The sequence below is a fragment of the Lutra lutra genome, chromosome 8 (assembly GCF_902655055.1).
Source record: "Lutra lutra chromosome 8, mLutLut1.2, whole genome shotgun sequence".
NCBI lineage: Eukaryota > Metazoa > Chordata > Mammalia > Carnivora > Mustelidae > Lutra > Lutra lutra.
This window is the reverse complement of record NC_062285.1, coordinates 105666546-105688740: the sequence shown is the minus strand read 5'-3', so window position 1 is coordinate 105688740 and position 22195 is coordinate 105666546. Positions and strand designations below refer to the sequence as shown.

Here is a 22195-nt window from a genome sequence, read left to right as displayed (position 1 = left end):
TACTGACTTCCTGGTCTTTCAAGATTCATTTTTGAATACATGAAAAATTCATGTATTGGTTATAATGACTTCTTGATACTAGCTTTCCTACAATATACATTAAATTTGGACACTAAATATATTCAGCTCTTGCTGATGGAGTTTCTTCTTCCTTGTCTCTTTGATCACTGTGTGCTCGTTAGCTTCTACTTTAAAGACAGTTTTTAAAAAGATCAAATTTTTTAAATAAAAACTATTTCCCTTTCTCATAATCTCTTCTATGGATTGGTTTTTGACAAAACTCATAAAACAAGACAATTGTTAGAGACTGTCAAGATTTATCTTCCAAATTCAATTAATGTTAAATAATTCTAACCCAGATAGATTCCTGCAAATTTATGTAACATACCATATACAAGTTGCAACTAACTTGGTTAAGAATTTTATACCTTTTGTCAGATTTTTAAATTAGGACATGTGCAAATAAATTTCTAAAGGTCCATTTGGATCATGTCTTGATTTTGAGGTCTATTCAGTTAATTTGTCCAAAATTATTTATTGACTCAAGGTGCTAGATTATTATAAATCTCAGTGAACCTGGCAGTTTAACATTTTTCATTTCTACAGTTTATGAAGAATTTCATCATTTATAGGTATCTTCTATGTTGGCCTCATTTGTACCACTTGAGGAAATCATTAACCATTGTTAAGGCAATAAAACCTGCTTTAAAAAAAAAACACTCTAAAGCATAAAAAAAAAAAAAAAAAACCTACTCATCTGAGAAACAGCCCAATCTTCTGACTTTCAATTTGGGATATTCTATGTGAAATTTTTGCCTTTTTCTTTCCAAGTAATCTTAAATATGTTTCCTAATTAGCAGTCACATGAGCTGCTTATAATACCCTCGTGCTTTTTTTGTTCTGAAGGAAATATAGCCATCTGTTTTCAGTATCTGGAGGGCCCCTCAAAGTCAAATTCTGGTATTCCAGAAAATCTGTACTATTTTATTTCACCTTATCTTAAACATTGCTTTCTAACTGTGATGATTTTGCATGATGGGCTAAAAGATAAAATTTTATTTATAGACATTAACTTATTTAAACTTCACACAGTCCTGTAATTTGCCTATAGACTAGGCTTCCAATGTTCTAATGAATGTCACACAGCTGTTAAGAGGGTGAGTTGGGAGCCTGACTCTAAGTCTACAGAACCCAAATGTTTGTGCTGTTTTTCACACAGCCAGTCTTTTAATGGTTTTTTGAGGTTATTCATTGTAGCTAAGAATTAATGCCATGGGATTTTATTTCTTTATTTTTGTATATCATTTTGTTTTTTTGTTTTTTTTTTTAAAGATTTTATGTATTTATTTGACACAGAGAGAGAGAGAGATCACAAGTAGGCAGAGAGGCAGGCCGGGTGGGGGGGGCAGGCTTCTCCCTGAGCAGAGAACCCGATGCGGGGCTTGATTCCAGAACCCTGAGATCATGACCTGAGCTGAAGGCAGAGGCTTAACCCATTGAGCCACCCAGGCTCCCCTTTATACATCTTTTTTTAAAAAAAAATTATATTTGCCAATGATACACCTAGAGTGTAGGTGATTTTGTGAATTATATGAGTACATATATATATACCTTAACTTTGGCTCAGGAATTACTCCAGGCTCTGTTTCCTGCCAATAGTTTTGGGACTTTATTCTTGTTAGTTTCTCTTAACATCCTTCCTGTTTATATAAATTTTGGATTGTCTGTATTTGGCTTCGACCTTGTATTTCCTTGAGACTCTGCTTCCCATGTAGCTCCCCCTGCTGCAAGCACTGAAGCTACTCTAAGGTACTCCTTTTATTCTCAGTCTTTATATCATATGAATGATTTCTACCTAAGCAAAATAGAAAAGTTTTTTTATAAGTGCAGTTACAATATGGTAGAAATATTTGTAGCATAGCTATTAGTCAGACGTAGGAAATAACTTCATTTTCTCTATATCATTAATTAGTGCCACCATTCATCTATCACATCATACAAGTCAAGAACTTCGATTTATCCTAGATACCTTCCTCACCCTCACTTCTCATAACCAGCTGATTTCCCAGTATCTCCTTGGGTATCTCTGGAATTCATCCATTTCTTCCATAAAATTCAAGCTTCCAACATAATTTTTTTTTTACTACTGCAGTAGCTCCTTAACTGATCTACTTTCTTTGTACATTCTAATTTATTTTCCATACTGCACAAAGTGATCTTTTTGAAACATTCCTGATCATATGACATCTCAGAAAAATAGGCACTGACTGTGTGGGGGGGTGGTGGGTAAGAGAGACAGATATGCATAGAGATTGATTAGTTCTTTCAGGAAAATGAACCAGGCCCTTGTGGGCCATACATACTTTACTATCACCTGGTATACAGTACCTTTTGTTCTCTCTTACCTGGAACACACTTTCCTTCCATTGTCTTTGTTAGTACCTACATAGTCTTCCCAGAATCCTTTTCCTGATCTGAGTTAGATTATCCTATTATTTACTTGTAGAGACCCCAAAATTCTCTGTGGTAAGACTTACAAAGTTTTACAATAATCTTAACTCTTTGAATAATCTCTTTTACTAGACTATAAACTCTCCGAGGGAAAGTTCTTTGTTTGTTTTGCTTACAATTGTATTATTCCTGGCATGTAACATATTACTAGGTACATACTAGATACCTGTCTTAGCTTTGGCTGGGATAACAAAATGCCGTAAACTGGGTGGCTTAAACAATAGGCATTTGTTTCTCATAGCTCTGGAGACTCAGGAATGAAAGGGCCAAGGTGCTGGCCATTTCTGTATCTGGCAAGGGCCCTTTTCCTGGCTTGTAGATAATTGCCATCTTGCTGTGTCTCCTATGGCAGAAAGACTGAGCTCTAGTGTCTTCCTCTTCTGTAAGAGCAGTAATCCCATCATGGGTGCATCACCCATGGGTGATGAGCACCATGGGTGTTCATGATTTCATCTAAGCCTAATTACTGACCAAAAGTCCCACCGCCTAATACCATCACATTGGAGGTTAGGATTTCAGCATGAAATTTGGGGATACAAACATTCAGTCCATAAAAACATCCCATAAATATTTGTTAAGTTAATGAACACATTCGAAGTACTAGCAAAAGATGTAAATAAATTCACAAGAGGTGAAAATACAAATGCCAGTACACATATCCAAATATTTTCAGCCTCTTGTGTGATCAGGAAATAAAGTTTTATCCCCATCATGTTGGGAAAATATTTAAAGATTGATAATGTCAATTGTCCATTTAGGAGTATGTCTACTAGGAGATGGTATGAAATGAAAGTATGATTCAGCCATAATATGGAAGATTTTTCAACTATTATAATGCATTGCATTCCTGTACATTGAAAATAATTTCATTAATTTTTGTTTCAAAAAAGAACATCAAAAGTGACTGTACATATGTTTATATACATACATACAAATTCATAGCAAAGTTAAAAGAAAATATTGTTGGTATTTTTATCTCTGGTGAGGGAACATAATAGTACAAGGATAGATATAAGGTGTTCTTGTTTTTTTCTTTATTTAAACTCTGGGCATTTTTACTATTTTTATAATGAGATATTTTTATGAAGTCTATAAAAATATATATATGAATAAGAGTTAAGTTGGTTAGGGACATAGAGGGTAAAAAGTCCATTCTTTACATATACAAAAGTAAAATCAAGGATGCCAAAGGAGCATGGGTTAGTCTGGCACTGTAAGCATAGTTCTCTATGGTTGGAGGCTAAAGTGTGGTACAAGACAGAAGAAAAATGAGGCTGAAAAAGAAGACAAAACCAGCTTATTGAGGGCCAGGTATGTTTTCTCTTAGTATAGTACAACCATGCAAAGATTTTTAAGTGGGAAATTAACTCCAGTCATTTTATTTATTTATTTATTTATTGACTCCAGTCATTTTAAATAGGAGATTCTGGGAGATGTATAATTGATGCAGTGAAAAGAGATTCCCACCTTTTTGTATCTGGATCCCTTTGTCAAGTTTGGTGAAGGCTTGGGATACTTTTCTCAGGATTGTTATTTTGGATGTAGAAAATAAAATACAAAGTATTTAAAAAAAAAAAACAGTTCTATTGGGTTTCATTTTTCAAAATATTAGGAAAACACATTTATGGTATAGTTAGATACATGCTTCTTTAGTAACACATTAAATAAAGAAACCTAATAATTGATCGAACAGTTACTTTAATTTCAAAGTAGTGATGATCATAAACAGTATTTTAAGATATCTGCATCAGTTGAATGGCCTTCTGACTTTAGTCCACCAACCCCCGGTTAAGAACAGTTGCATATGGGGCACCTGGTGGCTCAGTTGTTTGAGCATCTGACTTTTGACTTTGGCTCAGGTCATGATTTTGGGGTCCTGGGATTGAGCCCCACATTGGGCTCCCAAGTTCAGCAGCATATTTGCTTGAGGATTTTCTCTCTCCCTTTGTAGCCCCACTGCTCGGGTGCACATTCTCTCCCTCTCTCTCTCTCTCTCTCTCTCAAATAAATCTTTAAAAAAAAAAAAAAAACCTATTGCAGATGACATGAGACTGGGAGCATGGAGATCAGTTAGAAAACCAGTCAATATGAAGATAATGAAAAATATTGGTGGAGGCGATCTGAAATGATCCTATGAAAGACTTTCTAATTATCATTACATAACATTTTTGTATTAGTAAGGCAATGTTTGTACATTATAGAAAAATTAGGAAATATAAGAAAACATGCTCTACTTTTTTATTTTAATTTTTATTTTTTTTTAAGATTTTATTTATTTATTTGACAGAGATCACAAGTAGGCAGAGAGGCAGGCAGAGAGAGAGAGAGAAAAAAGGAAGCAGGCTCCCTGCGGAGCAGAGAGCACGATGCGGGGCTCGATCCCAGGACCCTGGGATCATGACCTGAGCCGAAGGCAGAGGCTTTAACCCACTGAGCCACCCAGGTGCCCCTCTACTTTTAAAAACTTAATGCATCTATCCTTGGTTTTTAGTGTTGCTCTTACATAGGACTTTTTTTTATTTGCTGTGCTTTTAGTCTTAATGATACTGTCATTGCTTAACTGTCTTCCTTTTCCTTTTACAGATTTTTAATTGGTCAGGGAGCACATGTAGGAGCTGTCAACAGTGAAGGAGACACACCATTAGATATTGCTGAGGAGGAAGCAATGGAAGAGCTACTTCAAAATGAAGTTAATCGGCAAGGTAATGTAAAAGCAACCTAAATGGAAGAAATGTTTAAAACTGTTTTAGAAAGAATATGATCCTTGACTTTTTCAATAAAATAATCATTGGTATTGAAGGGGAAAATCATAATTTGAGTGAAAAAAAAGCACCGTCCATAACAGTATGTGTGTATATGTCTGTTTGAAAAAAATACATGATTCTCAATTCTGCATCTTTTTAGTATTTTTAAAATGGAAAGAAGTATCATAAATTGTAGGATCAGACATAAAATTATGTGGTAATAAAAGCTTTGGAGAGAAAATAGGCAAAGAGGATAGGGAAGTGGACAGGATAAATGAAACATGTTGCAAATTTAAATAGAGCGGTGTGGGTATTTAAGCTAAGATCTGAATGAGGTGAGAGGATTAATCATTCATCTGGGGAAAGAACATACCAGACAGGGAGCTACAAGTGCAAAGATAGGAGCTTGCAGGGTTTATTCGGAAAAGCAGCAAGTAGACTAGTGTTACTAAAGTATGTGGAACAAAGAAAAGGCTGGGGGAAGATGATGTCACAGAGGTAACAGTGAACCATACCAAATCAAGGCCTTGTTGGAACAACTTTGGTTTTTAGGCAGAGAGAAGTAGGGAGCCAGTAGAGTAATTGAGGTAAAGGAGTAACACGATCTAACTTACTTTAGAAAGGATCTCTGTGGCTGTTGTGTTGAGAGTGGGTTGTAGGAAAGTAAGGGCAGAAGTAGGTGGTAGTGGACAAACTGATGAGAAAAGGTTGGATTTTAGATGTATTTTGAAGGTTTGGTCAAGAGGATTATTGAGTGATTAAGTGTAGAGTATGCAGGAAAGAAGATGTAAATGAGCTGTGAATATTTTGGGAAAAGTAGGCTTTGTGGGGAAAGTTCAGGGATTTATTTTAAGATATGTCACCTTTGTTTTGCTGATTAGATATTTAAGCAGTTGAATCTGTGAGCCAAGAAAGGTATAGGCTGGAGATACAAATTTGAGAGATATCAGTGATTGTTTATGGGTAGAATTTTGTTTAGGAGCATTGAGTGTTCTAAACTGATTATGGTAATATTAGTTTCACAGCTCTGCAAATAAATTAAAAACCACTGAACTGTATATTGTAAATGTATATGAATTATATCTTGAGACATATATAATACATAATATGTTTGTATTATATGTATATTTATAATATCTTTATATAATAAAATCTAGCAGTTCTTTTTGGGGGGCACATACTCAAAAGGATTTCAAAAAAAAATTTGTATACCCATGTTTATAAGAGATTTATTCACATAAGCAAAAGATTGAGGTAAACCAAGTATCTGTCAGTGGGTGAGTGAATAAACATACGTGGTATTTACATACAGTAGACAATATATTATTCAGCATTAAAATGGAAATTCTGACACATACTGTAGCATGGATGAACCTTGGGGACATTATGGTAAATAAAATAAGACAGTCACAAAAAGACAAATACTGTATGATTTCATTTACATGAAATACTTCAAGAATCAGATTAATAGAGAAAGTAAGTGGAATGATGGTTGTCAGGAGGCGGGAATTGGGGTTTGTTTAATGGGTGTAGCATTTCAGTTTGCAAGATGAAAAGAGTTGTAGAGATGAGTTGCACAATAATATAAATGTACTTAGCACTACTGAACTGCATACTTTAAAATGTTAAGATGGTAAATTTTATGTTATGTGTATTTTCCCACAATTAAAAATGAATAAAAATCAATATGTATAATAAAATTAATATGTATAAATAAAATTAGTCTGTGTGATATCCACTATATTTCATTATGTTTAGACAGTGATTAAATGAGTATTATCAAAAGAGAACTGTTTGACTAAGGTGTTAAAAGATAAAGAAAAGGTATGAGATATTGTTTTAGAAGGTAGGGACTTACTGAAGTATGGTTGATCATGAAATAGAGGCAAAAGAGTAGAAGCTAAGTTCCTTGAAAAGAGATTTTTATTCTGGGGTTAGGAAAATTCTTAATGACTAAGTGCTGAAAAAAAAAAAATCTAAGGAGTGCCTGGGTGGCTCATTTGGTTAAGTGTCTGACCCTTGATTTTGGCTCAGGTCATGATCTCAGGGTTTTGAGATTGAGCCCCATTTTGGGGTTCCATGCTAAGCTTGGAGGCTGCTTAGGATTCTCTCTCTCCCCCTCCCCCTATCCATCCCCTCCCCAATATGTGCATGCTTGCTGTCTTTCACTCTCAAAAAAAGATACTAAAAAAATAAAATAATAATGATAATCTTAAGACACTGAAACTGAGAAGATATTTAAGTGCCTAAATTGAGTTGAGACATTGTTAACAGATAGTTGAAGGTCCCTGAAGCCCAGGAGAAACGGCATATGTTAGAAAAGTAGTTAAAAACTGGAGCTTGGATAAGTACACAGAAGAGCTTTTAACAGGAGTGTTCTGAGCAGGCATTTTGAAATAATTGGATATTCAAGACCCGAGGAAGCTGGAAGAATAGATACAAAGCATCATAACCTAGAAAGAAGACTGCTTTATCTGCCTATATTTTGCTCTGATGAATGTCTAGATAGATACCTAACCATTTCCTGTTAAACACTAGTTAAATCTTCCTATAGTCTAATATTAGCAATTATTATGTGCTAGGAAGGGCATGGAAATGTACTGAAAATTCTTGCCTTTGTTTTCCTTGTATATAAAGGAAGCTTTTTGCAAGACTGATCTTATCTGTATGATTGGTTTGGTATTAGTTAGTATCCCAGCAAATGCTCTGAGTACTGAGTATTGAAAAGACAGAAAGGAAGAAAGAAGACAATCTTTATTCTTAAGGATTTCACAGTATAACAGAGGTAACAGATATATATAAATAAAGCTTCACAATGCAGTGTGCTATGTGCTAAAATATAGATAGGGACAGAATGCTGTGGGAGAACAGAAAAGTCTATGACTGCTTCCAATAGTAAAAGTTTCAGAACAATGACATTTGAGAATGAGTTTGCTTAGCAGAGAAAGGAGGTGGTGGACAAAAAGGTGTGTCAGGCAGGGGTATCAGCATGTGCAAAGAAAAGGAATTGGAGACACAGCATATGTGGAGAAGTCCTTAGAACTGGAATCAAAATGCAAAGTCAGTATGGAATTAATAGGAAGGTGAGACCTGAAAAAATGAGGCTGGAGCCAGATGGTGAAGGACATCCATTTTGTAGGCATTAGATGTAGCAAAGATCTCCAAGCAGGAAATGAACTTGATTGAATTTAGTTTTTAGTAATATAGCTCATGGCATTTTGAAGGTTGATTTAGAATGGGGAATATACAGTGGCATATCTTCCTTGAAGGAAGGCTCTTAAATTAGTCCAGCTGAAAGATAAGGACAAAACAATTACATTTAAGGTAGAAAAGAGCAGGGCTGTCTTGAGGAAATATTAAGGTAAAATTAAACACTTTGATGAATAATTGATTGTGGAGATGAAGGAAGAATTGAGGCTGTTTGCCTCCTGAAGCTTCTAGTTTAAGAATTAATGATGGCTGGAGTGCTTGGGTGGCTCCATTGGTTAAGCATCCAACTTTGGCTCAGGTCATGATCTTAGGGTCCTGGGATGGAGCCCCACCTCCAGCCCTGCACCCCGTATCGGGCTCCACATTCATCAGGGAGCCTGCTTGTCCCTCTCCCACTGCCTTCCCCCCTTCCCACTCATGCTGTCTATCTCTCAAATAAATAAAATCTTAAAAATAAAAAGAATTAATGATGGCTAAATTCGTATGGGAAGATGTGGGATGAAGTAGGAACAGATTTAGGGAGTATATGAGTTTGGGGATATATTGAGTTTACAGCAGCTAAAGGACATTCACATAATAATGTGGTGTGTTGTTGGAACTTAGGAGATGTCACAATGGAAAATGCACATCTGTGAAGAATAATAGATGAGGGGGTGTTCTGGGAAATAGATGAGATGACCCAGGAACTGAAAAGTGAAAAACTAATACCAATGACAGTAGCTAACTCTTAATAAATGCTGATATTGTATGCCAGGCATTGAGCCAGTGGGCTTTAAGTCCTCATTTCATTTTATCCTCACAGTAATGCTAAGAGATTACTACTACTGTTACCTCATTTTACAGATGGCAAATTGAGAATCAGTGATTTACCCAGGATCATACAGGTAGGATATAGTACTGTAGTTCAGTCCCAAATAGTGTGACAGATCTCTTGAGTCCACACACTTCATCACGGTACCATTTTTTTTTTTATTTTATTAAGACTGTATCCTACAAAATACTTCATGGTATTCATTTTATTCATGTAATAGGAATACATGAACTTACAGAGCATAACTTTGTTCCAGAGACACAAATTATAGGGCTGTTTCTAATAGATTTTAATAATTATAAAAAGAGTACCTTAAATATACCTCTTGTAGTGATAAGATTTCTAAAATTACTTATCCTGATATGAACGTTTTTATTTAATATTTTAAAATTCTTCAATTCTTTCAGCTCTAGTTTCTTATTTAATATATTTGGTCTATAACTATTTATGCTGAAATAAATAGCCTTTGAAACTAGTAATGATTTGTGGCACCCCATTGGCTCGTTGATAGAGCATGCAACTTTTGATCTCAGGGTTGTGAGTTCAAGCCCCACATTGGGTGTAGAGTTCACTTAAAAATAAAACATAGTAGTAATAATTGAGCAGTAGCTTCAAGTATTTCTGGCTTGTATTTTAATGCAGTTGCTTTTATTTAGCTTGGGACACAAGTCAATCTTTGTATCTCTTACCTGTGACCAAACTCCAGTTTATTCTTATTTTTTCTAACCAAGAGATGTGGCTACATTTCAATCTTATATTTACTGTTTTTCAATAGTAGTAACGGTTGTTAAATAATCTAATCCCTTTATTACACCCAATTTAATTTTGATATCTATTGTTTTCATTATTTACAAATCTTACAATTATAGTAGGTGGGCTAAGGACCAGATAAATGCATTATAGAATTTTCTGTCTGTTAGACCATAAAACAAGAAAGGAGAAGCAGAATCATAGGCATTTAGAGCTGATAGTAATAGTTAATACCTTGGGGCTTACTCCTGATCTAAGCATTTCACATATCTCAATTAATTTAATCCTCACAACAACCTTAGGGGATAGGTGCTTTCAGTACCCTTTTTTTTTTTTTTTTTGCAAGTAAATATTTTACAAATAAACTGAGTATTAGCAGAGATTAAGTGTCTTGCCCAAAATAATACAACTAGTAAGTGGCAGATGAGGGATTCAAATCCAGCAGTCTAGGTTCAATTTCAGTGTTCTTAATCCATTATACTAATATTCAAAGACATTATGGCTTTCTCAAGGTCGCTAGCTGGTTAAAACAGTGGAACTAAAAGGGAAAAGGTATTGTCATATGTAGTACAATAAGGGTTTTTTCCCCCCTTAGATTTTAATGACCTATAACACGGTCTCTAACTAATCGGTAGTATTTTAATTTTTTTATTTTTTTAATATGAGAGTAGAGTCTTTTTTTCTAACTGGATTTTCTTAAGCATAAGAAATTTCCCTTCACACATACTTTAATTTTAAATATGAGCTGTTTGTTTTTTATATATAATTTATATGAGCATGATTTGGAGGCAAAAGAGGAAAATTGCTTTGTATATATGCTGCCGAAGCGAGCACGGAAAATTGCTTTGTAATTAGATAAAGATAGAATGAAATTAGACAAATCCAGAAGTGAGAACTATATATTTTTTAATTTCAGTCCGGAGGAAATTTAGAATAGTAAAAGATAATAAAAGTAAGAATATTCAAGATGGTAAAGACAGAAGGCATAATGATAATAAAGAGGTGGTCTGTATTTTAAAAGGCTGAGGAAAAGTATAAAGTGTAAGAAAATCAGTCTGAGAAAAAATCATTTAGTAAAAAGATTATATTTAATGTATTATAAGTTTATAATTTCTTTTAATGAATAACATTAAAAATATCTTAAATGATATGAAATGATTATCTTTTGGTAGGAAATTTTTGGTACATAAAATTGATCATTATGAAATGGTATTACTTTTTAAATAATGTTCATAATAGGTTTTCTTCATTAAATGTATATAGCATTTATAATGGGGTTTTACAAAGTCTTTTGAGAATCTTTTTTTAAATTCATTTATTCACTTGAGAGAGAGCATGAGTGGGATGGGCAGAAGGAGAGAGAATCGCACGTGGACTGTGAGCCAAATGTGAACCCCACTTGGGACTGAATTCCACGACCCTGAGATCAAGACCTCAGCTGAAACCAAGAGTTGGACCTCAACCAGCTGCACCACCCAGGCGCCCTCTTTTATGGGAAGTCTTATTGCAAGTTCCTTTTTAAATGTGATGTTATATAACAGTCCCTACTTTGAAGATGACTTTCCCTGTACTTAATGTAATGTGGGGATTTTTTAAATGTTTTCATTTTCATTGAGCTTCAGTTGAATGGTTTAGTTGTGCCTTGAATAATTGGTAATTTGCTTAGGCAAGGGAAGGATACAGTCCATGTAGAAAATAATAGCTTGCACAACAGCACACAAGCATGATGTACTTGGGGACCTTGGTGGAGATCTAGATTGTAAGAACACTGGGTAATGCTTAAAGAGAAAAAGTAGAGGTTAAAAGTGTATTGAGACCAAATCATAAGAAAGGCTATGTCTACTACACAAAAGAGCTTGAGTTTTGTCTTATAGGAGGTGAGGAGCCATTGACGAATTTATGTAGAAAAATGAATGATTATATTTTGATATGGAAAAACTGGGCTGGCAGTGGTGTGGGAAATGAATCAGAAGGTACTGAAATTGCGTGAGTTAAGGGTCAGTAGTAGAAGTTAAAGTGTGGGGTAAAGGACATGAACTAAAATGGTGATGAACCATGATACCATCAAGACAACAGTCTAGGAGATGGCAATTCGAAGTCTGTGAACTAATTGGATGAGGGCTGGGAATAAGGTAAAGGGAAGGATTAAGGTTGCCTTCCAGGTTCCTGGGTAAGTGGTAGTACCTACTCTAACAAATACAAGACAGGCAGTAAGCTGACTGGCTAGGAAAATTGAATTAAGATTTTAGCATTAAGTTTCAGATGCCTGTGGCATATGATTTTATTATATTATTTACCTAGTCTTGACTCTTTTCTGTCCTCCAAGCTCAGATATCCAGCTGACTACCTGATACCCAGTTAGGTAGATGTCTGTCAGGGCATCTCAAACTTCACATTTCTCTTACTGAAAATTTAATTTTTCCAATTGCTCTGGCTGAAAAGCTTTGATTCCTATATGACATCTTTTTCTCTTACATCCAAACTAACAACAGATTCTGTGGGTGTACCTTGAAGAATCCAGAATCTAATCTCTTTTTTTTTTTTTAAGATTTTATTTGCTTATTTGACAGAGATCACAAGTAGGCAGAGAGGCAGGCAGATAGAGAGAGGGAGGGAAGCAGGCTCCCCGCTGAGCAGAGAGCCTGATGTGGGGCTCCATCCCAGGACCCTGGGAACATGACTTGAGCCGAAGGCAGAGGCTTTAACCATTGAGCCACTCAGGTGTCCAGAATCTAATCTCTTTACCACCTTAACTACTACCCTAGTTTAAGCTACTATCATCTCTTGTCTGAATTATTACAGTAGCCTCCAATTTGATACCTCAGTTTCTTCTCTTAACTTTAGTGATCCTCTTAAATTAAGTCAGATTGTGTCACTCTGCTCATTGTTCTCACTACTTTATAGATACCCTGGCCTTCTAAACAGAACATTCCAAGCAGTCTTTTACCTCAGAGCCTGCTAGGACTTCCCTATGCCTGGAATGTCTCCCAGATTAGAATATGACTGTCACTCTCTTTTTTTTTTTTCTCTAATGTCACCTTACAAAGAGACTTGGCTTTACCAAACCATGTAAAACAACAGTTTTTATATTATCATTACTCTCTGTCCCTTTACCTTGCTTTATTTTTCTTCACATATGTATTATTTTCTGCCATCTAATAAGTTCACTTCTACATCCATTACACCTTTATAAGTAGTACCTGACATTTTGTAGGCACTCAGTACATATTGAATGGGTGGGTGAATGGCTGAATGGGTGAATGAAAGAAAAAAACCCTTACCAGACAGTTGGGATACGTGGATATGAATTATAGGTGAGATCTTAGCTGAGAAGGGGTGTGTGTGTGTGTGTGTGTGTGTGTGTGTAATTGTTTTTACTTAGTCATTCATCATGTAGTTAGTATATATTTACTGATCCCTTTTACTGTGTATTAAGTACTCATCTAGACAGTGAGGATACAGGATAAAAAAGCATTATCTTTACGTTTAATTAGTTCATGGGTTCCTGGAGTAAGACAGACTATATAATAGCACTCTGGTTTATGCTGTTCATTAAATAGCCAGCAGTTTGAGCCATGAGACCACATGAGATCATTCAGGAATTTCAAGGTTATCTTTTCTACTTTAATTTTTTCTCAAGATTTTGAGCTCTTTGTAGGTATGAAAGAAGTTAAGTGTAGTGTTCCTTTTAAATTCTTTCCACTCTTACCATCTCAACCTCAGTGCTTAATAAATGCTTTTAAATGAATGAACATCTATATAATTTATTAAAATTATAATGCTGATACTAATAGTGAAGAATGTACTATGTTGGAAAAGGAAGGAGTTTGGTAGAGCATCTGTATGAAAATTGCTAAATTTTCTGAGTCGAAGTCTTCAATAAACATTTCTACCTAGTAGGCTAGAATTCAGAGAATTGGTCAAAGCAGTTAGAAATTTAAGACTTAATTTTGCTTTGTCTTGTTTTTAAACTAAAGGATGATATACCTAAGGAAATAATCAAATTTTTAAGAACAAAGGATTTATCAGAAAAGGTAAAAAGAAAGCCAAAATAATATTGTGGGGCAAAAACTAAATAATGAGTACAGAAGGCTAATAAAATAGCTATAGTATTCCTTATTGAACCAGCTTGTTGTTAGCAGCTCATTTTTCAAAAATACAATTTCATTTTTAGTTTTTATTTAAACTTGACTTGTTTTGAATAATTTTATTTCCCAACGCAGAAAAAAACATTTTCTATAAAGAAAAAAAAAACAATTTTCATTTTATCAGGGGTTGATATAGAAGCAGCTCGAAAAGAAGAAGAACGGATAATGCTTAGAGACGCAAGACAGTGGCTAAATAGTGGTCACATAAATGATGTCCGACATGCAAAATCTGGAGGGACAGCACTTCACGTTGCAGCCGCTAAAGGCTATACAGAAGTTTTAAAGTAAGTATTGTTTTTCATAGTCATTTTTCTAATTTGGTTTACTTTCTTTATTTCATTGTTCCTTTTCTTTAGATATCTGCAGACATCGTTTTGAAACGGTTTATAAAAGTGATTTGATGTCTATTTACAGGAAAAAGAGAAAACTACGTTGAGTGTTTTGCTTTATATCTCAAGCCCTTTTTTTTTGCTCTTGAATTTTGATTATTCTGTTCTATTCTTTGGTTGTAGTTTTCCACTAAGTTAAAGTGTCAGATAATCATTAAATGTTACCTTCTGGGGTGGTAAATTACTACAAAGACATTTTGAGGTTCCCAGATTGACCAACTCTGGTTACTGAGATTAAAAACAGTATTCCATATAAACATAATCATCATATTCAAAGAACTTGATTCTTAGTGGATCTTTATTTACATGTAATTTATCTAAAATGCAGTTTTCTTTTTACTACATAATTTTGGGACTCAGTGCTTTTAGCATAATATCAGGTTATAAGCAACTGAGACTTTTTAGGTCTATATATTGATCAGCAGATTTCCTTAAAACAAAGCTCTGTTACATCACAATAATTTTTTTTTCTTTTACTTATGCAGTGCAAAGCTGTTGGCAGCCATATGAAAAAAATAATTCAGTGTATAACTTTTGTTATATATGTATGTGAAAGGAAATAAGACTAGCACGCAGGAAAATCTTCTCCACCCTTTATATTGTTATGTTCCACCAGAGCTTCTAATATAAAACTGTTCTCCTTATTCCCTCTGCTCAGTAAAAACAGTGAGGTTTAAGTGGGTCACCTATTCCCAAGTTTTCTCCTTTTTTCAATCTTGGCTCACTTCAGTAACTGAAGCCTTCTAGAATAGTGAAGTTAACTTTTGATTACCTTTTCTTATCCTGTGTGTTTTTCTCTAATCCAAAACTTAGCAAACTTGTAGACCCCATTAGCAGGTCACAAATGAACTTAGTGACTTGACGACAGCATTTTTTAAAGAAAAAAATTGAAATATTAGAGAGTTGCATATGGTAAAGGCAATGTATTTTGAGTACTAGTTGCACTGTAAAATAGTTTTCTAGACAGCTTCCAAGCGGTCTTTAATTAGGTTATCTAAGCTCTTAAAATTCTTTATTAAGATTTTCAATGGGGATTGGGATATATTTTAAACTCCTCAAATTAGTACTTAAGACCGTAAGTCATCCTCTTAAGCTAAGCTGCTACCATTGCTCCTCAGGCATGCATTATTCCAACTATATATATCTACTTGAAGTTCTGTCATGATGTCTTAATGCCTGCTTTGTTTCTGTCTAGATACCTTCATTCACCATCTCTTCAACTTGGAGGCAAATTCCTTTCGATCCTTTGACTCAGTTCAAGGCTCTTAAGCCTATGAAATAACATGCTCAACCTTATTCATAATAAGTGCAGATAAAGCTACAATGAATTACCATTTTTCATCTGTCATATTGGCAAAGATTAAAATGTTTGGCACACTGTTGACGAGGTTGGGAAAAGGCACTCTTTTATGTTACTGATGAAAGTATGACAATTGAACAGATTCTATCAGAGTAACAGTTATTCTTTGGCTTAGCAATTAGTTCTACCTCTAGGAATTTTTTTTAACAGATATTCTCACAGGAAATAAGGTATGTGCTAATAACAGCAGCATTATTTGTAATAGGAGTAAGAGAAGGTTGAATAATTTTTGATACCCTCTGTCACTGAATACTCTGGTAGCGATTAAAACACTATATATAGATACAGAAAGAACACTAGGATATATTAACTGTAAAAAAAATAAGGACAGAAGTATTCATCATTTGTGTTTATATTTGAAAATTTTAGCGGCATCCAACTGGCTCAGTTGGTAGAGCACGCAACTCTTGCCCTTGGGGTTGTGGTTTTGAGGCCCATGTTGGGTGTATAGATTACTTAAAGATAAAGTCTTTAAGAAAAAAAATTCTTTTAATTTTTTTTTCTGGTATATACATAAAATCTCTCTAAGGATCCAATCAAAACTTGTAGTATGGTTATCTGAGGGAGGGGAAACTGTTTGGCTAAAGGTCAGCAGTGGGAGTGTGACTTCCCTATATAACCATTTATTCTTTTTTATTTTTGAACTTTGTAAGTATGTTACTTAAATAAAAATATGTATGAAATGAAAAACAGAAGATATCAGTTTCATATGTAACCTTCTCCCCACTTATTACCCCTGTCCCTTTCTCCACAAATGCACAACCCCTTTCTATTGAATTTGATGCTTTTCAACTCTGTACTGCCGTTGCATTACAGAAACTGTCTTTGAGGGTTGTTTTACTTGACTTTTGTCCTCCATTTGAAGCTCCTTGAATATAATAAGCATTATCTTATTTTTTTGAGTATTGTGTGGCCTGTCATATAAAGAGAGCCTTATGATTACGGGGGGGGGAAATATATATATATATATATCTACCTTTCTTGTCTTGCCTCTCCAGATAGAATCCCAAGTACTTAAATTTTTTGTCACTCAGAATATTTAGTATGATTCCAGTTCATATTTTCTAATGGGGGATATGTTTTTATATCTTCCAGTATTATTCTGTTAATAAAAAGTTTCTGATAATACATGTTAATGGACCTGTTTTTTTGAACTTTAAGTTCTAGACTTATATATGTTAGCCTGTTGTTTAGATTGGAGACTCTTAAATGTTGGTCTTCAGGCAGGTAACAGGGGACTTACTAAAAATATACATTGGCAAGGTGCATTTCCCAATATGCTGTTTATTTCCATAGGACTGTAGTGGAGCTGGGGAATTTTTTTGTTTGTTTGTTAAATATAAGCCTTAAAATGGCTTTGTTTTGGATCCAGAATTGGAAATGGCTGCTTTATATATTCTTAGGAAATAGGGGATCAATTCGTGAAATATAAATAAATGAAGGGTTATGTATTAGCTATCACTACCACCTCCTGTAGGTAAAAAGAAGCCCTTCTCAAGCTCAACTTCTTGGAAAGTAAGGTAAAAGTCAACCAGATTTCATGAGTTGTAAAGTATTTACTACTCGCCTGTGTGTGTGAGGCTGTGTGCTATGTGCAATTTATAGACCAATTCTTTGCTCTCTGAGCTTAATTTTTTAAATAAAGGTTAATGTCAATATAAAGTTAGGAAGGCATACTAACATAATTTATACAGTTCTTTGCACTGTATTAAAATGTATTCCTCTTTTCTAGCTTTGTTGATAATTAGTATATCTGCTTTCTACTGCTGCAGAAAAGTAGACTCGACCCCTTGAATATTTGTTTTGCTTTGTTTTGTTCTTAACAGATTGTCATTTTCCTATGAAAATTACCCATGATAAATCATTAAGCTTTATGAAAGCTTTCACAAACTAGTTCCTCAACTGCAAGGCAACAGAAAAACTACAAAATAAATTTGTTTGATCCCAGTTTATTTTTAGAACACATTTAGCTTGAGATGATATATTAAATGGGTACCTGAAGACATTCCCTCAATAAATCAGTTTAACGTACAAATTGATCCAGGAGTTTTTGAGTTCACATTGAAAAATTACTGACTTTCCTATGAAAATTTCAACTATAATTCATATTAACAAGAATAAATTAGTATTGCACCAAACCATAAGACCTGTTAGTCATTAGGAATTAATTAAAGCTGAATGCATTATTATGACAGTAATTCAAGATCCTCATTGCCAGTGTTTTCTGAGAATTATTTTCTTTTGTCCTAGTTAACTCATTGAAGGGAAGGGAGAAGATACGAACTAGGGAAAGAAATACATCACAAATTTTTGTTAACTTGCATGGTATAAAGCTAATGATATAAGTTTGCTCATTTTTAGATTTCTCAATGATTATCTAATTCACTGTAATTTCTTTAGACTTTTAATACAGGCAGGCTATGATGTTAATATTAAAGATTATGATGGCTGGACACCTCTTCATGCTGCTGCTCACTGGGGTAAAGAAGAAGCATGTCGAATTTTAGTGGATAATCTGTGTGATATGGAGATGGTCAACAAAGTGGTAGGCCTTTTAAATGTATTTTAAATATTTAAATTTTTAGAAATATCCAATAGGTATTCTAAATATTTAACTTTTAGAAATAAATGTTTTAAAGTCTGAGAAATGTTGTAATATAAATTCTGTAATTGTATTAAGTTTTATGAACTGTACAAAAGGACATTTATCAACCACTTATTGATTTTTTATTATCAATTATTTAAGTTTTTCTCAGTCTGTGAGGTGGTTTTGGCCTTGTTCCTCAGAGAAAGAAGTATTACTCTTTGAGTAATCATATTACCATACATAATAGATTTGGGTACTTGGGAACTCATAAATAAAGAAAATTTTGCATTTCTCTGTGAATGTTTTCTCCCATCATTTTGAGTTGGAACACATGCAGAAGTATATTTCTGTTTCTCCTTAGCTGATAGTCTTAATAGCTTGTTTATAGTAGCTTTGTAAGTGACATGGATAATGAGGTCTTACAGCATGTGAGACTAGTGAAAACCACAAAGTTTTAGCCCAAATAAAATAATTGAGATGCAACGTCTAGTCCTAGTTTTGCAGATGAGAAAACCATTTATGAGGTTAAAGATTTACTTAATATCTAATATCATCCAACTAGGTAGAGGGAAAGGAGTGAATGTCATATATATTTTTTTTCTTTTCTTTTTTTTTTACAAAATCATGAACAGATTCAGGTTTCAGATTCCTTATTAGATGAGATATTTTTTTCCTTGACTCCCTTCTAAGCACCATCATTCAGTTACCAGTGTCACCAGTATTCCTGTTAGTTCCTCCTGTTCTGTGTTCATGATTCTTACTATCTACCAACAGTTGCAGAGCTTAAAACACATCTCCCCTAGGTGAGCTTGATTACCCTTAACTTCCATAGAATATCCCTTATGTATTCCGTTTTATAAGATAATGTAGTAGATTACTTAGCAGAGAGTCCTAAAATTATCTCATCTTTATTCAAGTGGCACCATCTGATCTTACCGTGTCCATTAATATAAGTACTGGTGCTGATTATGCTCTAATTAACTGCAGTTTCCAATTGGAGATCTGCAAAGGGAAGAGAACAGATATGATATACCATATGCCCAAGATTTTCCTGTGGGTGTTTGGAGGTTGTGCACATTGATGTCCTAGTTGCTGACATGAAGCAATAAAGAAGCCCTGTGAGCTCCTTTGCTCTTTCTGGAGCATTTCACGTATGTGTTTATGAATGTGTTTTAAGTAAGAAGTGTGCAGGCAAGTTCAAGTCTAAAAAGTAATGAAAATCTTCAGGAAAATCAAGATTAAAAAAATGCTTGAGATTGATCCAAATGTTTGAGAGTATAAGTATAGGTTTGCTTTTATATAAGTATAAAAGTCTTTGATTTTGTAGTCACGACTTTTAGTAATTTGCTTTCTCTATTGTTTTTATTATAACAGTATTCTGTTTTGTAATCAGCATTAGAAGACATATGTTGATACTGTTAGATTTTAAGTTAAAAAGTCAGGTAATTTTAGTTTGACAATTCATACTTCCTCTCCTTGGTGTAGAAATTCCCCCAGGCGCTGGGATTTTTCTGAAGAAATTAGTAAATACCTCTTACGTTCTAATCTCTGTTTGCATGCCTCTCTCTCTCCCAAACAGCGTCCCCTGATGGCCACTTGTTCATTGACATGGACAGTACTGATAATTGGTTCATTCTTTGGTAGTGGCCTCCAGATAAGGACCAGAGAGAGCAGCTTATTAATGGAAATGCTTTTCCAAAAAGATTGTATCATTTTCCAGTTTAAACATGTTATGTTTTGGTAGTGATTCATAGACAATATATAGTATGTATGAAAAAATTATTTTATCTTATACCTGTTCTATAATTGTCCAATTCCTTTGCCATACAGTTCATCATAATTATTCTCTAGGAGAAAGACTGCATGTAAATAGTTTTGCTTTATCTCCTTTTGTTTCTGTCTTACTATAATAGCAGTTTCTTGTGTCATCCTAAATTTTAACATCTTATCCCCTCATTTCATCATTTCAGTATTTCTTTATATGGTCTTAGAAGAATTTAGTTCCTTAGAAGAATTAGTTCCTTAGAATTTTATAGTTTTATAGTTTTCAACTTGTTTTCACATATATTATCTAATGCTGTCCTTTTAACAGAATTCCTACAGAATTGTTATCTGAGTTACACAGATTTGAGAACATGATCAGAGAAGACAAGTGATTTTCTTAAAGCCCTAATAATTAAGTGTAATTAATTAAGAATAATTTATTCTGGGGGGCTTGGGGGCTCAGTTGGTTAAGTATCCAGCTCTTGGTCCTGTCTCAGGTCATGATCTCATGGGTTGTGAGATTGAGCCCTGCATTGGGCTCTGTGCTTAGCTGGGAGTCTGCTTGAGAGTCTCTCCCTCTGCCCTTCCTCCCACTTGTGCACATGTGCTCTCCCTTGCTCTTTCTGAAATAAATAAATCTCTTTTTAAAAAAGAATAATTTATTCTGCTAAGTTCCTCTGCAGATTTTTCGTAATTTTTGATTTCTCATATTTTATTTTTCCAGATACTAACTCATATGTTCTAAAAATATGATTTTAAAATTTTTATCAGAATTGGATTTTTCTTTTAAAATACCAGGATTTTAAAGACATAGTTTAATGGCAAGAGGCAAATAATGTATATAGCATTTTAAAGGCCTTTATGCCATAAGTATACCAAAATGCAAGCATTTTTGTTGTTTTTGGGAGGGCGACTGTATTCTATAGTAATGGAAGATATTTTTACAAGACTTTGTATTTTTAAAATTCTAATTTTATAATTTTGCCTGTGCGAGTTAATCTCTGTTACCATTGGCTGCATTTTACAAAAATATGTCATACTATTCGATCAAAATTAGTCTTTATTGTATAAGTATGCTTAAAGAAATTTGTCATTTGATACCTTCAGTACTTATAGATTTAAATTTTTAATAAAGTTATTTTTAAAGTGGTATCAAAAAGTACTTACAGAACTTACGGGATTTAGGTGAATTCTTTATTAATAGAAAGTATAATTTTGGTAAATGTATAATACAGAAAATGCAACAATCATGTAGAAAATTTGAAAGTCTACATAAAAGTGGGAGAAGTGTTCTTAAAATAAGAGATTTTGGTCTTATTTCTTTAACATTGTAAGACATTTGCTGTCATTTTAATTCATTATAAATTATGTGATACAGACTTTAAATCCCAAGATTTTTATTTTGTTTGCTTAATTTATTAAAATAATTGTCTTACTAGAATATACCCAAATATTGTTCCTTTTTAAATACTAAGATGTTTTTCTAATTGGAATTTTCTTTTAATACAACAGTGATCGGTAGACAACTTTTTAGTTTGGTAACTATTATTACAAAGATTTAAGTGAATAAAAAAACTGCTGGGGCACCTGAGTGGCTCTGTCGTTAAGCATCTGCCTATGGCTCAGGTCATGATTCCAGGATCTCGGGATCGAGCCCCACATCAGGCTTCAGGCTCTCTGGTTGGTGGGAAGACTGCTTCTCCCTCTCCCATTCCCCCTGCTTATGTTACATCTCTCGCTGTCTCTTGCTCTCTCTCTGTCAAATAAATAAATAAAATCTTTAAAAAACAAAACAAAACTGCTTCACCTTAATGGGCTCATGGGTTTGTCCCCCTGCTTTTATCTGAGCTTTTTCTTATTTTCTATAAAGACAGTGGAGCAGTGGAGACCTAGCTTCTATTCTCACTTTCCCTTCATTGCC

General features: G+C 34.1%; 1 protein-coding gene across 1 annotated transcript in view; it reads left to right on the top strand.

The window, feature by feature from the left end:
- PPP1R12A (protein phosphatase 1 regulatory subunit 12A) overlaps positions 1–22195 on the top strand; it is a 147164-nt gene that overhangs the window by 61024 nt on the left and 63945 nt on the right. Inside the window, 3 exon segments of the mRNA XM_047739768.1 lie at positions 5095–5213; positions 14299–14458; positions 18324–18468. Of these exon segments, the coding sequence (XP_047595724.1) occupies positions 5095–5213; positions 14299–14458; positions 18324–18468 (424 nt within the window).